Genomic DNA, 21,303 nt, shown 5'->3' on the forward strand with positions numbered 1-21,303 from the left:
TCATGTTTGTAAAATTATTTAATTGTATTTGTAAGAATAATAGCAGGGGAAAAAATGCTGTTATAGAGAATAACCTCACTTCAAATCTTAACATGTATGTATTGCCAAATTTTCTCCCCTAATTTGTAGACTTAAAAGAGTACTTCAGAGTTTTTCTTCCCTTTCCTAATTAGTACTGTATATTAATAAGTTAATAAGTTTTGATAATTTATGTATGGAAAAAATAATTTAGCATTAGATTTCATTTGTTGAATCATTAGTGAATTAATTTTTTCATACTCTCCTTTGAGATTTTTATGTATTTTTTTCTGGAAATTGCCTGTTCATAGTGTTCACCCATATCTTTGACTACTTGGATGTTTTTGCTGTCTTAATAATATAGAAAATCTTTATGAATTAGTGTATAGGTAACAAACACTTTTCCCCATTTTTGGAAGAAAAATCAATTTTATAGATCCAAATTAATCAATTTTTTAATTTTCTGTTTTCTGTTTTGTGACCTATTTGAGTATCATTTCATCCTCTAATCTTTGGAAATACTGATTTATGTTTTATTCAAATACTTGTAAGTTATAGTTTTATTTTTCACATACTTTTTTTAATATCTGTAATTTATCTTGGTAGAGGGGATGGAGTGAAGAATTCTCACCATTTTAATTATATTTTATGTTTATGATTTTAATTTCTGGTCACATATCACGATTAGTGAAATTATATAGCTATTTTCTCTCTTTCTGATTTATTTTTATTATTTTATTCAGTGTTTTACAAAACAATATCTAAATATTAGGGAATTATTTCTACATTAAAAATGTTTTTTGGTAATTTATCTGGTATCATGATTTCTCCATTCTTTCATTGACAATTTTGTTAGATAACTTCTTGATATCTCTTTCATGTTTTGTTTAGGGTCCATAAATTTGAATTCAAGGAGATTATGTTTTGTATATATTATAATCCAAACATTTCTAAAATACCTTTATATTTCATTTTCCAGTAATGACTTTTTTAAGTCAATATTTATTTATTTACAGACCATTACAGTTTACTGTATAAATTGCCAAAAGCATGTAGTATTTTGTTTTCTCAAAAAGAAAAACAAAAGGAAGAAGAAGAAGAAGAAGAAGAAGAAGAAGAAGAAGAAGAAGAAGAAGAGGAAGAAAAAGAAGGAGAAGGAGAAGAAAAAGACACCAAAACAAAAACAAAATAACTCCAAAAGTAGATAGGTTAAAGTAGCATTTTGTAGGAATGAATGGAGATTTTAGTCTTTTTCACAAATTGGTTGCTTTCTTTTAGGCCGATTCTCTAGCATCTCATGCTACTTTAAGATTACTATTGGCTAACTCCTAAAATCAATTTCTTCAGTGCTAAGTATTATACTTATGACATCCTAGAAGCTTGATTTTTCCCCGTGGTCAGATGTTTAATGTTTTCAGCCAAAAATATTAAATGCCTTTTGGAAAAACTAAATCCTGAGTCTGTGCACATTTTAGCAGTAACAAAGGGTTGAGTAATAAATAAGAATACTACATATTGGAATTAAATGCAATGTCTGTTTAAAAAGAAAAAAAAAACAAGAAAATAGATGAGGATGACATTCTGAAAATATGACAATATTGACCCTGCATGGCACTCTCATCTTCCCACCAGTTAGTTTAATGAATAATAGTTCTTTCTTGAAACAGGTTAGAGTAAAATATCCCCAGAATAAATCCACATTATTAAAGATTTCAGTAATAGTCATCTAAGTGATAATAGGGTGGTAGTATGTAGTATAAATGTATTTTGTGCATTTTAGTATACATATACCTCATGTGTGTGTGTGATTATGTGTATGACATATATATATGTAGTTATTTTCTTAACTATAAATATCTTAATTCCCTCTTACGGCATCTTTTGAGCCTAAAAGCTTAATGTTGTAATTTCCAAAAGGTACCTAAATAATCTAAAAAACTCAAAGGAAAAGATTTAATCTACAAAAAATATTTTAGATAGACATTTCTATAGTATCATTTTGAGGTTGACCAATGTTTATCAAGTGAAATCCATATACTTTGTCACAATCCACAGTACATCATTTATCTAGTATACTTTTAAAATTTAAGTCATGAAGTTTTCTCTAACATGTAATCTCTACCTATTTTAAGATTCATGTCATTCTAGTATATTATCCTTCATTCTTCTTTGTTTTGTACTTACCTACCCTTTCTCTATTTTGAGAGATCTAATAAATTCTTGCTATTAGATTCTCTTTCATTTTAAGCCCCAGCATTACATTGAAAATTACATCTAAAATGATAATCCAATATGATACTTTCAAAACTACTTGCTTTTCTGGGAATTTTCACTTCCACTCTGCTTTAGCTACTTATCACTTATCCATGCCATGAGATTTGACATTAGTTATAACTGAATTTTAATATTTGAAACTAAACAAATCACTTGCCCATGTACCATTTTAAATATCTCACTGTTTTGCTCTAGGACTCACAGTTTCTGAAACTCAGAGAAATATAGTCTCTAAAACACTACCTTTCTTCTGATTTATCATCTAGATTAAAGTTTATGTTGTATATTATCTAAACTGCTCTTTTACTAGTTGATCCATATTTCTCCCTAGCTTAAAACTATTCCACGCTTTACCTAAACTGCTCTCTTACAGGTTAATCCATAATAGACTTTTAGGTCCACGAGGCAATTCTCTCTCCAAATCCTTAGATTTACTCTTTTAAGTCTTTTTTTTTTTCTGTATCTTCAAATGTTGCCTAAAAATTATTTTACCAAGAATTTGCTAACTTACAAACAGTTTATACCAATTCCATCACTCTTCCTTTCTCCATCACTTAGCCCTCACTTCAGAACATTCTTCTTTGTCCTTTTGCCGAAGACCTTCCTGAGGTCACTAGAGTTTCCCTTTTGCTAGGGCAGTGGATCATCTTTGGTCATGTGTAACCTGAACTCCCAGCTGCACTTGACTGGGTACCCCATCCTGTTTGACTCCTTTGGTTTGATTCTAATTCTGTCCACTTGGTTCTAAGATCTAATTTCTTTGTCTTCTCTCTGACCTCTCATTCTCAGACTCTTTGAGGACTTCACATCATTGTTAGGTTTCTTTCAGCAACTCCCATGGTTTTAAAATTAACACTAATAAATGAATGAAATGAAAGCTGTCTCTCTCCCAGAATTTTGACTCTATAATAAACAGCCAGTGTAGCATCTTAATATCTTGTATTTTTTTGCGGACACTTCAGCATTTTCATTAGAGTTTTGACACATAAAACTGAGGGAATAGATTCAATCTGGAAACATCCAACGTTTTTTTTTGTTTGTTTGTTTGTTTTTGTTTCTGTTTTTCCATATTCCAAGAATTTGTAAAGACTGAAATGAACTAACTCTTGGAACAACATAAAATGAATGTAGTTCATACTGAATTATTTTGCAATGTAAAAACGCCCAGGGTTTCTTAACATAGATGATTTTAAACTTCTCAACTGTTTATGTGACTCTGCTGAAATTGTTTTTGGACTTCTCAGTATTTGCCACAATTCGTTAATGAGAAACCATATTCATCCTCACCGTTCTGTTTATATTTGAAGCTGTTGGGTTTGGGAAATGGCAAGTTAATGTAAACTTGCCTAACTCTAAAATAAACAGAATATTTTAATAATAAGAGCAACTATTTGTGTATGTATATAGGTGTGTGGTACTATGCACATATGTGTGCATACACCCATGTTACATTTATTAAAATCCTTGGATTGGGTGTTAAAATGTAGCTTTCTTTCTATTTCTTTTCAATTAAATGAGTGACTGTTACTAAAAACAAATAGCAATTCTGTACAATTAGTATATCTGAAATTTGCACATTGCCTTCTCATAATCACAGTACAAGTCTCTGTAATTTTTATTCTAGATACCACTTATAGTTTTGGATATATTTCCTTACACATTGATCTGCTCTAGTATCTTATCCCTGCTACCCTGGTACTTTCAGCATCAAGTTCAAGCTCCTCATGGCACATAAGGCCCTCATAATTTTTTCATACTCTATATGTATGTGGGTGGGTATGTTTCTTGGTGGCAGCAAAGAAAAATGTATTTAATAGATAATTTGAGGGGTGGGTGGGGAATGTTTTCTGAGTATTGTTCCTGTTAAATAACAACTACATTTTGACTATGAGATTATTTCTACTTCTTGATTGTTTACTAGGCGTATCTATTTGTGACAAATAATCAGTTTATATAAATTCAGGAATGATATTAGCCTCACGTGGAATTTACAACTGTTCATACCCTTTTTTTTTCTGAGCATAGTATCATTTTGAACCAACCACCAATAGCAGTTTAATGCAGAAAACAACATGAACACATTACATTACAGACAAATAGACACAATATCACAATATCTTTTTCTTACCTGACTCAATTTGCCCATGTGCTCTGCCTTGAAAGTGTCTATTGTCTTTTTCCACCTTATTATTCAGCTCTTTCAAATATTTCTTACATACAATTCCATCAACTTTTCTTTTACTTTATTAAAACAAGGTAAAGTCTCATTTTCCCATTATTTATTATTTTTTTAAACACCTTTTCAGCTGTACTGGTATTTTTATTATGATCATTACTGGTATCTCTTAGTAAACACAATACAGAGTTGTACAGGTTTTAATACTCTGGTCCTAACTACTCTTCATACCTGTTATTTTCAGGGTATGATTTTACAGAAAATGTATTCCAACAATGCAAATATCATTTGTTAGCGAAAATCTTTTATCTGTACAAACGACTACAAGGTTTTATGTTGTTTTCTTTTACAATTAAAGTTAACAAAGGGCACCTGGGTGGCTCAGTCCTTTGAGGGGCCAACTTCGGCTCAGGTCATGATCTCATGGTTCATGGGTTCCAGCCGCATGTGGGGCTCTGTGCTGACAGCTCGGGACCTGCAGCCTGCTTTGGACTATGTGTCTCCCTCTTTCTTCCCCACTCCTGCTCACACTTTCTCTCTGTCTCTCTCTCAAAAATAAATATTTAAAATGTTAAAATTAAAGTTAACATATTGTGGGGGTGCCTGGGTGGCTCAGTTGTGTTTGACTCTTGATTTTGGCTCAGGTCATGATCTCAATGTCATGAGTTTGAGACCTGCATCAGACTCTGTGCTGGGCATGGAGACTACTTAACATTCATTCTCTCTCTCTCTCTCTCTCTCTCTCTCTCTCTCTCTCCCTCCCTCCAAAAAAAAATTAAAGTTAGTAAAACATTTTAAGGTAGTTTTTAATAGTTTCTGGTACTTCGCAAACATCTCATTTAACACTCACAACATCCCTATTAGATACTTTCGTTATATTTCTATTTCTTTAAATATTTTTGCTTAACAGATGAGAAAAATAAAATTCACAGAGTTAACTTGCCTAGGATAAATAAGATAGCCAGTAGATTTTCGCACCAAGAGTTAAGTCCAGACAGTGACTATCTACTTTGCAGTTAACTAGAAAAGGAATACTGACTTTTTATGTAGGAAAAATGATTTATTATATAGTAACTAATTTCACATTTGATTGAATATGCATATATAACTTCTACTAATTCTTCTTCAATAAGAGGCCATATGTTTATTCAAATCCTATAAAACTCCTCTGTGCCTGGCAGTCTTCTAATTAACGCATATACAATGGTAATAAAAATGATTGCATCTGTCTGTTCTTATGGAGGTAGAAACATCTTTAAGAGTGCATAAATAATTTTAGATAGGAAGACAAAAACAGGGTAATGAAAAAAAGTAACTGGAAAATAATACTGGGATCTGCTCCATTGGACAGCAACAGGAAGATTCTCTCTGTACAGGAATCATCCAGAAACTCCGATTTAGACACCAACAATTGAATAATTCAGGGTTTAGTGTTTGCCAGGTAGTGAGAGAGAGGGAGAGTAGTGCAAAGTAGTAGATTTTTCATTAGTGTGTTATTTGACCCTAGGATTGAGCCTAGAGAGGAATGGACATGTGGGAGAAATAATAATAATAATATGGTAATTGTTGGAAAATATTTGAAGAATCAAAGAACATTTCAAAGTTATATTTAAATCACCAACAATAATAAATAAGTAATGGTGGATAGTGTGTTCTCCATGAGTGTTTTAAGTGGAAAGACCAGTCCATCATAGATGGCAACAAGAAGAAATAAAATTAGGTAGTAAAGTCTGAATATATGAAATCCACAAGGAGAATGGAGAAAAATGTTTTGGAAACAGCATTTAAAGCAAGGAGGATTCCTTATACATTTTCATGCCCAAAATTGGATAAGTTTAATGTCAATAATAAATACTAGTTGAAAGATATGCAGAGAACTTTTCTATTAAAGTAAGAAGTTAGAGGGACTTTTTTGAGTGATTGATCATTTAGAAGGCTTTGCTGTTGACAGAGTAGGAGTGCCTTAAAGTACATTGGGGGAGTATTAGAAGGCATGGAGAAGTGGACAATCAGGTCTGATTAGTGGTTGTGCAAAGCAAAATTGGGAGAAGTGTCATTGTGCTGGTGGATATACTGGGAGACTTGGCAGCTGATGGTGTCCAATGTAAATGGGAATATAGGCATGATGATCAATGCTAGTAGTTTCTTAGAAGTTTAGTGGGTAATTTGCTGAACAAACTGGCTATAAATTTAAGCCAGTGAAGATAACGAATCAGTCAGGTTATACTCTGCATGTTCTCCGTGCCTCACATTATTCTTGCTTTATGCCTTGCATTTACTATGAAATTGGCTTGTTACTTTATGCCTCTTGCTTTCATGCTCTCTTTTATTTTATAATTCTGAATATTTTTTATGCAGCTTTTAAATTTTCCATTTTTAGAACCATGTCTGTTTTCCTGAAGGAGCCTTGCTTTGTGATTGCTGATTATACAGTGTGATAGCACTCTGTCTTTCTTATTTGAGCACTTTGTAATAGCAAATTCTTTAGCAGATGCATTTTCTTTTCAAGGTCAGCAAAATTATATGCATTGGTTGGTGCCAGTTTTACTGTTAAAACATTTTGTCGTTGTTGGGGTGAGATAGGAAATGGTTCTTTTATTTTTCAGATATATAAACGTTATTCCACATTTCGTATCTTACAGGCTTCCTTGATTCTGTTTTAACGTGATCACTTAATTATGTAGGTGGCATTTATAAGACTACAAAGAAATGGTTTACAAGGAAGAGAATGGCCCATTTAGTTTTAGTGAAGTACTGTACTGAATGGATCATTTCTAACAAATAGAACAACTCAACCAACAATATTAAATCAGCAGCCAATATTTTGGTACATCAGAGATTTGTATAATATACTTGATGCTTATTTCTTATAAAAAAGGAAGCAGAATTCATGTGTCTGCCCTGTTGTTCAGGCTTGCTTATAGGATTGTATTGTTTGGAAAGACTATGGCAGTACTAAATAATAAAACATTATGAACAAAGTGGTAAGCAAAGTGTACAGGACATTCTGTCATGACATCATGTTTCCTATTTAGGATTCCATTACTTGGTTGACACGTCCTGTACTTTAATTTTATTTTGTACATATGAGAACTTTGTAATCAGAACACATCTTTTGCCTGACAGGAAAAGAAAAAGTTGTATACTTTGGATACCAGATCAACTAATATATGTGGAAGTTATTAAGAGAAAGTTTGGCTTAATAGAAATAGGAAATTTTACTAATAAACTGTTCAAAGTTAAAAAAAATCCTTTTATCAAAATTTGAGATTGATCAATATTCCTACATTCTTCTGAAATAATCTAAGGTATTTAGAATGCTCTAGTCCAAAGAATGCTTTTCATTTTGTAATTATTGTTATACAGTATTTTGTTTCTGCATATACATATACACTATTATGACTATTATCTATATTTTATATAAATGAGTTATATAGATATTATGATATTTTTTATAGAATTATCCATATATATGTCAGTTCCTGTACTGAATATCATTTAGTTTATCTTATCTCTTAGTCTTGGTACTTATTTATTTTTATGGAAGTTGATCCTTTAGATGTTTATCTACCAAAAGACAGAAAGGGTCTATAGAGTATAGGATTTCTTACTGTAATACTCCTTATTTTATGTTATCTTTACAAGATACTCCATTTAAAACCTATTTGTCCAATACCTTTTGTTGTTGCTATTTAGAAGTCTGCTGTCAGTTTAATTGCCACATGAAATATGGAAAAATATGAAAATATGTAAAGAAAATAGAAGACTCTGAATGAAATTATCTGCCTCCATAGATGATTTATTTTTTACTTCCTTGGGTAAGAGAGCTGGACCTTGGAGATTACAGATCACTTGAATGCAAAAGGGATTGAGATGATTCAAAATTCAGCTTCATTTCCTATAGGAACTGGTTTATTTCTGATTTGCCCTTATTTTACAATACTAATTGAGATATTGGGCTTTTACCAGGGTTTCTACTTTTCAATTGAGCATAAAGTCTGCTTTTTTGTCCCCTTAAACTTGTGAGTCTGTGGGAATTCCTGTTCACCTCTTCTAGTACAAGCAGATATCCTTTGGGGAATGTGGCTCCAGTTGTTGTACTCAGTTTTCTGAGCTTCTCTTCCTGCTGGAGATTGGCTTCATAATTATTCATTTTCTTAATTACTCTGTGGAGATTTTGATAAAATATTTGCCATACTTTTCTAGTTGTCCTCAATAGGATGAATAAGAAAGAATATATAGTTTACCATTATAATTATTAAAATTTTTTGCTTATGCTTGCGTATCTCTAATATATTGTCCAATTTTCGCCCCTATTCTTTTTTTTCTTTTTTAATCTTCATTTATTTTGAGGGAGAGAGAGACAGAGTGTAAGTGGGGGAGAGGCAGAGAGAGAGGGGACACAGAATCTGAAGCAGGCTCCAGGCTCCAACCTGTCAGCACAGAGCATGATGCAGGGCTTGAACTCACAAACCACAAGATCATGACCTGAGCCAAAGTAGGATGCTTAACCGACTGAGCCCCTGAGGTGCCCCATAGCCCCTATTCTTTTAATCTGCTTTTCACATTTAATTAATCCTTTCATATTTTTACTTTCTGAGTAATTTCCTCTGGTCCATATTCCAAATGACTAATTCTCTCTTCTCCCTGGTCTAATTGGCTATACTATCATTCCATAATTTTTTATTACCAAGAATGAGTTGGTGATAAATTTGATTTCTTTCTTTTTAAAGTTTACTTATTTATTTTGAGAGAGAGAGAGAGAGAGAGAGAGAGAGAGAGAGAGAGAGAAAGAGAGAGAGAAAGCACATGCACAAGTCGGGGAGGGGCAGAGAGAGAGGGAGAAAGAGAATCCCAAGCAGGCTCCACTCTTATCTGTGCAGAGCCCGATGCAGGGCTCAATCCCACAAATTGTGAGATCATGACCTAAGCCTAAATCAAAAGTCTGATCAACCAATTGAGGCACCCTGGTGCCTCTGATAAATTTGATTTCTATAAAGTTTATTCATATTTGTCAAATGAGCTTCTATTTATATAAACAACTATAAATTATACAAACATATATACATATATTGCATAGTGTATTATATAGTATAATCATATACACATACAATTTACTCTTTCTTTCAAATGGGTTACTACAAAGAACAGTTGATTCACTTTAATTTATAATGCTATGTTGTCTTAGAGCACCTGGCTGGATCAATTGGTACAGGATGTGACTCTTCATCTTGGCGTTGTGAATTCAAGTGCTACCCTGATCATAGAGATTACTTAAAAAAATAATGTTACATTTTCTTGAGGCTTATTACCTAAAGGTTTTGTTGACAGGTTTCATTATTTTTCAGACTACTTAGAATCTATTTTATAATAACTTGCATATATCAATTATTTGAAAATAAACCTTCTTTTCTTCTAACTCTCTGGAACTGTCATCTCCAAGATTGGCATTGATCACCACATATGTATCTAGTGGCAGGTCACAGTGAACCAGCTTGTCAAATTTGCTTATTACTGTCTACATCCAGTTTTGGAATCTTGAGGAATTAAACTGAGCCAAGTAGAAACTTGTAGACCTATATCTTTCTTGCACTAAACTCTTGAACAAAGCCAGCTCTGAATAGCATACTTCTCAGTATTATATTCTGCTTCTATTTATTCTTTGTACCATCTCACAACACCAACCACAAAGAAACCAGGATGTAAACAACAAAAATTGATCACCATTTTCTCCATTCCCAGAAGTCTCTATGGTCTACTATGGAGGTTTCATTACTTGAATTAAATTTCCTTAATTCTAAACTGTTCTCAGAACTTCTTCCTAGTGAGACTGGTGAAATCAAGAAAAGAGTAGGAGTAAGGCTGAGGTTTTACCTAGGGTCATAAGTGAGGACATAAGTGTTCTAGGTCATGAAGGATACTTAGTATTTCTGAAAAATTCTCCCATTTTTCTTCTAAATTTCTCTTCTTTCAGCAATAATATAAACTTAGATTTCAGTTAAATATTTAATACCATCTGTAATCAACAACTATCAATAATAATTTTTCACATCTTTCAAACTATACCATGCTAATAACTTGATGTATGCTTTAGTCTGTATGACCTATTAATTGGCTCTATATTTTCATATATACAAAGATAGAGTGGATTCTACTAGCAAGTCAAGAAGCAAACATTTCACTTATCAATTACCAATTTTTTTTTTAATTTTATTTATTTATTTATTTTTGGGACAGAGAGAGACAGAGCATGAACGGGGGAGGGGCAGAATAATAATTTTTCACATCTTTCAAACTATACCATGCTAATAACTTGATGTATGCTTTAGTCTGTATGACCTATTAATTGGCTCTATATTTTCATATATACAAAGATAGAGTGGATTCTACTAGCAAGTCAAGAAGCAAACATTTCACTTATCAATTACCAATTTTTTTTTTAATTTTATTTATTTATTTATTTTTGGGACAGAGAGAGACAGAGCATGAACGGGGGAGGGGCAGAGAGAGAGGGAGACACAGAATCGGAAACAGGCTCCAGGCTCCGAGCCATCAGCCCAGAGCCTGACGCGGGGCTCGAACTCACGGACCGCGAGATCGTGACCTGGCTGAAGTCGGACGCTTAACCGACTGCGCCACCCAGGCGCCCCTCTATTACCAATTTTTAAAATTGTACCTCTAGACGCACCTGAGTGGCTCAGTCAGGTAAGTGTCTGACTCTTGGTTTTGGGTCAGGTCATGATCTTGAGGTTCATAAGTATGAGTCCCACATTGGGCTCTGGGCTGACAGCATGGAGTCTGCTTGGGAGTCTCTCCTCTCCCTCTCTTCCTCTGCCCCTAGCTTGCTCTCACTTGCTCTCTCTCAAAATAAATAAATAAACTTAAAAAAAAAAGGAATCTTTAAAAAAATAAAATAAAATAAAATTGTACCTCTAAAAATACAAGTGGAGCATTTTTATACTGTTGAACAACATCCAATAAGAGGAATTTAAATCATAATAAAAATGACGGCAAGTAACACAGTCTTACATTATAAGAAAGCAAAGGCAGGCATCAGGCACATACTACTTGAGTGAATATGGCTGATGACATTTTATGTGATATATATCCTATATAATTTGTATTATTGTTCTTCTTAATAATGCAAATTAAAAATATTTTTGAAGAAGTAAAATAATCAAATACTTTGAATCTGTTTAATCTTATGGGATTTAATTCAATCACTAGTTTTTCTATGTGAATGCTATATACAAATAGAAATTAATTTAGGAAATTGAAATCTTTTAGATTCTTGGATTTCAAAACTTTTTGACTATGAATCAGAATGTGAAATGCTTATTGGTCTTATAAAAATACAATGTATTTACAAAATTTAAAATATTGAATGAAAGTTCATGAAGTAATACTTAACCTATTTAGAGTTTATTCCAATGTATTTTATTCAGTGTCATGATGATCCATCTCTACTTATTCTATTCTATTCTATTCTATTCTATTCTATTCTATTCTATTCTATTTCTTTTTGTAATGCTAAGAATAATACTGATTCCTTTTTTCCAATTTACTAATGGGTCACAACCAGCAGTTTGGAAAACACTACTTTATTAAAATAAGTATATTTAATAAGTATATTAAAATAAGTATATTTGAATTACATACTGAGCTACATATATATCAAATTATATATATTACTCATTTAGAATGTTAATCCATTAGTGATATAAACACTTTCAATTATCAAGGAAAGAACTGTAAGTCATGGCTAAAATACGAAAAAAGTTACGCAAATCAAGTTATATATCTTGACAACTTTAGACACACAGATGCATTAGATCTCTTATGTTGTTGTAATTCATCTCTATGCCAGTTGTCTATGCCAGTTGTCTATCTTCAATGCACTAATACATTACAAATAATATTTTAGACTATTCACTCATGCTAAAAGTCCTTATGCAACATATGTTCTTTATAATTTATGTTTATAAACTGTCTTTTTCTGCCATTCTTCGAACCTATTCCACCTCACCACAATAAGCACAGAACATTTCAGCAAATGTATGCTTTGCTCTTTGAAAAGGTGTCTGAAACTAATCTAAAGACTTATATAGACAGTTAATAACTTTTTCACTAGGACACAATGTTCAAAGGTTATAACCTATAAATGCCAAGTTTATTTCATAAGTAGTTTTATAGTTTATCCATGCTGAGAGACTTGGGAGGATATGGATTTCCCTGAAAGGGTTTAGAGCTTCTAACTTCTCTGATGAATCTTTGTGGATTCAACCATTATTCACTCATCTAGATCATAGACATATCTATGGGCTTCAAATGATAATTTTGCATTTCCAACATAGGAGGCATCATGAAATAACTATCAAAAGCAGTGTTTCGTGTGAATATTATTAAAATGGACAGAAATTGACAGCTTATGTTCACCCATCATAGGTGCTCGATGACTAATGTTCAATATAAATGGATTCCCATTAGCTTTGTATTTTCTCCAATACCCATATTGGAAACTCATTTAAACTTATAGAAGCCTCCGCTGTATGCATTTGCATCATATCTTCTTTGACAGCAGATTTTCACTAACAGTAATAAAAGTAAATATTTTAAAAGATTTTTCAGCAAACAATGTTAATACACATTCCAGAACAAGTGCCTATGTAAATAATAATTGTATTAGTAAATACAAAAAAAGAAAGTGTCTTTATCTGCATATTTTCTAATTTAAAAAAATCAAATGCGAAAGTTAAATTTTGTGTCTGCTTATTTGCCTTGCTATTACTAAGTTTGGTTTAAATATAATTCTAAATAATTTTAAACTTGCGATTATAATTTTTGACGTATGAATTATTTGTCCAAGATAATGTACATGTATAAATTGTCTTTTACAGTAAATTTAGATAGAATTTATTGCAATAGTCTAGTTATGTCACATTATCACCACTCTTACTGCCACCTTTAAGAGTAATGTTTTGAAAACAAAAGAGCAATGTGGAATGTTCCTTTGTCAATATTCTTCTGTTAATTTATTATAAATCAAGTTAATTTGCTTAACATTGGATATTAAAGTTAAGAATTAAATTTTCAATACAAACTTTAAAATAATAACAGAATTCATTTTAAGAGAAAATAATTATATTCTGGTAATTATGAGCCAATTTTTCCATTGTGGCTGTGTATAGTAAGTATGTTTTGATTTCTTTATCCAGGTAGAATTCTTTAGTAAACTATGTATTTATTCCTAACAGTAGTAGGAGAAGATACTAAATTAAAGTGATGTTCTGTTATGATCAATAGGCCCATAATTATTAAAAGTCAATAACACATATTATTCCAATTGTGTGCTTTACTCTTGATAAAGAAAATAACCCACTTTCAGGTGCCAATATTTTTTTAAAAATTTAATTTGGGGTTCCTGGGTGGCTCAGTTGGTTAAGCGTCCAACTTTAGCTCAGGTCATGATCTTGCAGTCTGTGAGTTGGAGCCCCACGTCAGGCCCTGTGTTGACAGCTCAGAGCTTGCTTCGGATTCTATGTCTCCCTCTCTCTCTCTGCCTATCCCCTGCTCATGCTCTGTCTCTCTCACTCTCAAAAATGAATAAATTTTTAAAAAAATGTTAAAAAATTAATGAGATCAAAGTTCTTTAGTGTCAAATGAAGATGCTGAAGCGTTTTGTTGAAGAATAACTTACTTAAAAGTGCATAAATTCTATGTCATATACCTTGGTACAGGTCAACAAATTGAACACATCTACGTAGCCAGTTCTTAAATTGAAAAACAGAAAATTATCACCCATAAGGCTCACATCATGCTTTCTTCCAGAACTATCCACTACTGCTCATCAGCACACTGCAAGAGTAACTACTATCTCCATTTATGACACTGGATAACTTCTTTATGCACTTCCTAAGATTGAATCTGCTGTTCAATAGAAACTCTTAGATTTATTAGGGGAGGGGGTGATGCCTATTCATGTCTTCTGCCCATTTTTAGTTGCATTATTCATTTTTAAAAACTCCATTTAAATTCCATTTAGTTAGCATACGGTGTAATATTAGACTGACATGTACAATTTAGTGATTCAACACTTCCATACAACAGCTGGTACTCATCACTACAAGTACACTCCTTAATCCTCATCATCTATTTAACTCATCACTCTACCCTGCCTCCTCCCTGGCAACCATCAGTTTGTTATTTATAGTTAACAAGTCTGTTGCTTGCTTTGCCTCCCTTTATTTTAGCTTATGATTGTTTTGTTTGTTAAATTCTACATAGGAGTGAAGTTATATGGTATTTGCCTTTCTCTGACTGACTTATTTTACTTAGCATGATACTCTTTAGCTCCATCCACATTGCTGCAAATGGAAATATTTCATTCTCTTTATGGTTGAGTAATATTCCATTGTATGTATATACTACTTCTTTACCCATTCATCAGTTGATGGACACTTGGGCTGTTTCCATAATCTGACTATAGTAGACAATGTTGTTATATATAACATATCCATGCATCCCTTTGAATTAGTACTCTTGTATACTTTGGGTAAATACCTAGTGATGCAATTGCTGGATCATAGAGTTAAAGATGTAAATGTGATACCTGAAACCGTGAAAATCTGTGAAGAACATGGCCAGTAACCTCTTTGACATTAGCTGTAGCAACTTCTTTCTGGATATGTCTCCTGAGTCAAAAGAAACAAAAGCAATAATGAACTATTGGGACTTCATCAAGATAAAAAAATTGCACAGGGAAGGAAACAATCAACAAAACTAAAAGGAAACCAGTGGAATGGGAGAAGATATTTGCAAATAACATATCTGATAAAGGATTTGTATTCAAAATATGTAAAGAATTTATCAAACTCAACACCCAAAGATGAATAATCCAAATGAAAAATGGTCAGAAGACATGAATAGACATTTTTCCAAAGAAGACATCGAGATGGCTAACAGACATTTGAAAAGATGCTCAACATCACTCATCATCAGAGAAATGCAAATCAAAACCACAATGAGATATCACTGCACACCACTCAGAATGGCTAAAATTAACAACACAAGAAACAACAGGTGTTGCTGAAGATGTGGAGAAATGGGAACCCTCCTTGCACTGTTGGTGGGAATGCAAACTGATGCAGCCACTCTGGAGAACGATATGAAGTTTCCTCAAAAAAGTTAGAAATAGAACTACCCTATGACCCAGCGATTGCACTCTAAGTATTTATCCAAAGAAACTATTGGATTTTAAACTGTGTTGACACTTGTGTTGACAAGTAAATGCTATTATTTTTCATTGAACAGGTCCGAAGTGGTACCCTTCTAGAGTTGGCCTGCAGCTAGAACGAGGTAAGAATCAAATTTCATTGATCTATTTATTTAATTTGGAATCCCTTTTCTCTGATCAATAGCTAATATTTATTTATCACTTACTAAATAACAGGCATTGTAATAAGTGCCGTAAATCAATTATATCAATTGATTCTCCCAATAAGCTAGTGCTCCATTTTTATGGATGAGGAATTTTAGTCTCAAGAAGATAATTTTCACATATTCACTGTCAACATGCATTGGATGCAGGATCTGAACTAACATCTTTCTATCTCTAAAAGTTTTACTGCTTTTTTTCTCTCATCCTACTACCTCCTAATAGGTTCTCAGGGATAGTGGTCAGCAATTTCTTTTTCTCTCTTTCTTTTTTTCTTTTTCTTTCTTTCTTTCTCTTATTTTCTACTTAAAGCAAAATAAATGAGGTAATGAGGAGCAGAAATGAATTAATTTTAGGGAAAATATTATATCCAGTATTAAGCCTCAAGTTTCTCAAACTGTCAAATCCTATTTTCCATTCAGAAAATTTATAAATAGATACACTTAAAAGTTATCTCTCTTAAGAATCATTGTAATTAACATTACATCGACTTGATCTTAAATTTGGACTTGTTCAAGAAGAGCTGTTATAAGTTTTAGAAAATACTTACTTGAAGTCAATTATAGTAAATCTACAATACACATCTATTAAGGAATTTCAATCTCTAATTATTTTACACTGTAATGAACGACCTTCTTTTTTTCTTCCTTGTACTTTTGCTAATATTCAGGCCATCTTTTCTCTCATATTACCATTACTCAAGGACAAATGATGATTTCTTTGGATCTAAGCTGTCGTGTTTGCTTTCATTGTTTCTTAGACATTACACCTTTCTTTGAAACCTCTATGCTGAAAACATAGGAATACATGGTATTCTTGGAAGTCACACTTTCCTGATGGTCCCAAATTCTTCCAAGCTCAAATGTCCAAGACAAATTCCTAGAGTCTAAAAGAGAAGACTCATTATCTTGTTTATTTTTGCCTCTGCAGAGCCTAATATATGCCGAGCATATAAATGTAGTTCAACACATAGATGCTAAGTAATATAAAATTATATAGTGATATTGTTTTCTGAACTTGACTAGTATATAATGATGACTCTAGAATGCCACAGTCATCAGTGTAAAATATAACTCAGTTTGAAGAACACTATAAGGAACTGGAATTTCTGTTAGTTCAACCTTCCTGGTGAATATGACTTTTTACTTCCTCCTCGCATGTATTTACTTGATTTCTCCTCACATACATTTACAGGGTATAATCTAAATGAAATATAGCCATTAAGTGTCCTTGAATAAAAGTATGATGTCATATTTGAAAAAAAGAGTCAATTAATTTAGCAGGCTAAGCAAGATATGGTAGAAAGAAGTTGTTTGAAGTAATGCAGAATTTTAAACCTTTTACTTAACTATCTATAGGATCTTTTCTTTTGTAAAGGGGAGCTAATAAAGAACCAAACTCATGGTTTGGTTTTTGTTTTATAAGTGTTGAATAAGATTATGTTTATAAAGCACTATAATGGTTGGCATATGGTAGATGCTTTATCAATCAGTTATAGCTGATTGATGTTATAGCTATTAATATTAAGGAAATAAAACTTAACACTGAAACAAAGCAGGTCCTCAATATTTACCTATATTTCCTGCTAGAATATATTTGTCAGAATACTTGTACTGTGAGCAATGACATCATGTAAATTTAGTCTTTTACAGTTTCATCACACAAAAGACACCACAAAAACTAAAGAAAATAATAAACATTGCTTTTTGTGAGCAAAAGAGCAAATATTTATTTAGCTTGGGGATTGTGCTGAGCTGAGCTGGACTTGGCCTTACTTGTGTAGGTTCACTCAATCAGCTGCCGTCAGCTGGTAGGTTCTTGGTGACTGTCTGGTCTAGGTTGGTCATAACTTCAGCCAATCAAATCCTCTCTACTCTATGTGGTTTCTCAGGCTTCAGTGGAATATCGTGAGCTTGTTCTCATGGTGGAATCAGGGGTACAAACAAATGAATACAAGTACTCAAGGACTGTTTAGGCCCAGGCTTGGAAGTGTCACATGATCTTTGCCCTACATTCTGTTAGGTAAAGTGAGTGACTAGGCTAACCTATATTCAAGGAAGTGGGGAAATGGACACCAAGTCTTAATAAGAGATACTAAAACTCATATTGCAAATGGTGCAGATATGGGAATGGTAAAGAGCTCCGATTTCTGTAATAAATCTGTCATACAAATTGGTAACTAAAATGTGTTCTCTCTTCCTACCTTGATTAATATATTTAATAATGTTCTGGAAGCACAGAGTTAAATTTCCAAGTCTTAAAATTATTGGATTTCTACAATAGAGAGGTGAAGAGTTAGCACTGTCCTTCCCATTGCTGGCTCCAATCATTCACACCCTTTATACAACAGCTTTGAAAAACCCCTAGGTACATACCCTAGATTCTGGTCCACTTTGGGAAGAAATGCCCAAGAAAGATGATTTGTTTAAATTAATTTGGGCAGGAAATTCAGGGGCCTTAAGTGGCTGAAGCATGATATATGCTGAAGCATGATACAGACAGCATCAGCTCCTGTTTTAGGCATATTTTCTTGGCCCTACATATTCCTCTCCCTTTGGAAAACATACATAGACATAGAAGGCCAGAGGCAAAGTTCCTGGATTACTGAGTCTGAGTGGCATTATTAATGATATTCCTGGATTTTCTCAATTCCTTCTATTCAAATGTCATATTGATGGGACAACATTTTTAAAATATGCCAATAAAAAATAAAAATAATAAAAAATATTCCAATGCTCTGTTCCTTGAAGTCATCAAGTGATACAGGAATAGAAATGAACCCCCTCCTCAAAGGTGACAATACATAGATGTATGTTGTAAAGATGTTTTCAGCATTTTTTTTTTTTTGGTGTTACAAGGCTATCATATTCTTTTGTTCCAATTAACATTTCTTGTCATACATGATTATCAAGATATTATTGAGCATTTCTATATCAGTCTTTACCTTGATCTATGTCGCATTAACTTCCTACTGCTGTGTAACAAATTAAAATTAACACTCATTTATTAGCTTGAAGATACAGTATGGCTGGCTTCTCTGGTCAGAATATCACAAAGCTGATCAAGGTATTGGTTGAGTTGAATTCTCATCTCAAGACTTCTAGAAAATTCTATTTCCATCTTCATTCTTGTTTGAAGAATTCACGTTGTTTTGTGGTTGTATGACATAGGTTCCTATTTCCTGGCTAGTTGTCACATCCTATAGGCCATTTCAGTTCCTAGAGACTATTTGCATTCTTGCCATGTGGCCCTCTCCATCTTCATTCCAGAAATCTTTCTAGTACTTTATTCCTAGTACTCTAGTACTTTGAACCTGAATTCCTTTCTCTTATCTATTCATGCAGATTTAAATAATACATGATTAACTCAGACTCACTTGAATAATCTCTCTTATGAAGCCACATAACACAACCTGATCAAGGGAATGATAGCCTATTATATTCATATTGGATTTATCAAATACAATATTCAAAATTAGTATATATCAATTGTATATTTTATCTTACTTTAAGATACCTGTTATTACAAATCAATGTATTGGATTCTGGAAATAATCTAAAATAGTCATAAACTAACATTCAATGTGTCTTGCAAAAAAGAGAATGAAATAACACTTTTTCATGACTGAGGATAATATAAATCACAAATAGATTAGCATAAAGAATAATATAAACAAAACAACAACAATGGCAATAATAATTGCATTATACTTATGAGATTAATCTAGCTCTAGTGTATTTTCTGTATATCTTTGAATAAAATAAATTATATTTACCATTATCTCATTTATGAACATTTAAGTCTTTACAATTGTTTTGCAATTATAAATAATTCTAATAAGAATATCTTTGTACATATCTTTCAGTACACACATGCCAGACTTATCTAGTGTTTATTATTAAGAAGGGAACATTTCCTTTACATGTCTTCTAAGACATCGGTTCTCTTTATTTTCTTCCTATTTCATGAGAAACTCCAAGTAATCTTTGCTGTATGTTTCTCTTATTACTTTGAAAGCCTGGAGTGCTAGAAACCTGTCTTAGTTTCCATTCCTTTTCCAAACTGAATACATAAATAATCTCATCAAGCAGCATGGCTTTAAATGTTAATGACTTTCAAATATCTACAGACATACTTACCCAACTGCCTATTTGACAGCTCCTACTTGAATGTCTAATAAATATCACACACTTAACATGCCCTAACTTAAATCTTAATTTCCACCCCCAAATTATAATGCACCTAAGTGCTCAGGCCAAAATCTAAGAGCTGTCTTTATTTCACTGATATACTCTCCTCTCAAGTTGAACCTGCTCTGTGTTCAAAACAGATCTAAAATTGATGCATTTTTAACATTTCTATCAGTGCCATCTTAATCCAAAAAGTCCCCTGCATGGGGCACCTGGGTGGCTCAGTCAATTACCAACTTTGGCTCAGGTCATGATCTCGCAGTTCGTGGGTTCAAGCTCCGCATTGGATTGTGTGCTGACAGCTCAGAGCCTGGAGCCTGCTTCAGATTCTGTGTCTCCTTCTGTCTCTGCCCCTCCCCCACTCATTCTCTCTCTCTCTCTCTCTCTCTCTCTCTCTCTCTTCTCTCTCTCTCTCAAAAATAAAGATTAAAAAAAAAGTCCCCTGCTTGATGAATTTGAATTTTTCCTAAGTAATCTCGCTTCCCCTTCCTCCCGGTTTCCACACGGCATCCATAGAGATCTTCTAAAACATATATCATGTCACTCCACTAGTGCTTTGCGATGACCACTAAAATGTATTCACCCTAACTAATTTATCATATAATAAAAGCATTTAGAGAACAGTTGACATCTATATCTACTGATACTCTAAATTATACTATAAAATACCTTGTATTAGATTTGATTATGATATTATCTAATATTACATTTTCTCAGAACACAACAGGATAGTAGTGGATGGTGGACTGAACTTTGTTTAGGTAGAGGTGGGAAACCACTGTACATTTGAAAAATTGCTGATATCACTTATAAAATGGGTTTGTTCACATTTTATTTTACTTTATATATTCATAATACATTGAAATTTCTATGTATAATTTATCCTTTGCTTTTACAGGTTTCACATTAAAAATGTGTTTTTTTAAATGACTATACCTTGAAATCGTATTAAATTACTATTTCCTTATTATTTAAGGTGGGCCCTTTTTGAAGGACTACATAACCATTCAAAGCATTGCAACTTCCTCCATTGTCACTCTCTATTTTACAGACCTAGGTCAACAGGTCAGTTGGACTACAGTAAGTATCAGTTTAAAATACAATATGCATGTCCCACATTTTGATAGGACAATTGTTATTAAATAAATTCATAATGAAACTAAATACTATACTGAATAGTATGTTAAGTTTTCCATGCTTACTAGGATTAG

General features: G+C 32.7%; 1 protein-coding gene across 2 annotated transcripts in view; it reads left to right on the forward strand.

Annotated features, from left to right (window-relative positions):
* The window catches only part of TECRL (trans-2,3-enoyl-CoA reductase like), a 137,697-nt gene that overhangs the window by 45,567 nt on the left and 70,827 nt on the right, over positions 1 to 21,303 (forward strand). For both annotated transcript variants that reach the window (XM_058722420.1, XM_058722418.1), the window contains exons 3-4: positions 15,779 to 15,823; positions 21,069 to 21,172. In XM_058722420.1, coding sequence (XP_058578403.1) covers positions 15,779 to 15,823; positions 21,069 to 21,172 — 149 coding nt within the window. The remainder of the gene's footprint in view (positions 1 to 15,778; positions 15,824 to 21,068; positions 21,173 to 21,303) is intronic.

The sequence above is a fragment of the Neofelis nebulosa genome, chromosome 3 (genome assembly GCF_028018385.1).
Source record: "Neofelis nebulosa isolate mNeoNeb1 chromosome 3, mNeoNeb1.pri, whole genome shotgun sequence".
NCBI classification, from domain to species: Eukaryota; Metazoa; Chordata; class Mammalia; order Carnivora; family Felidae; genus Neofelis; species Neofelis nebulosa.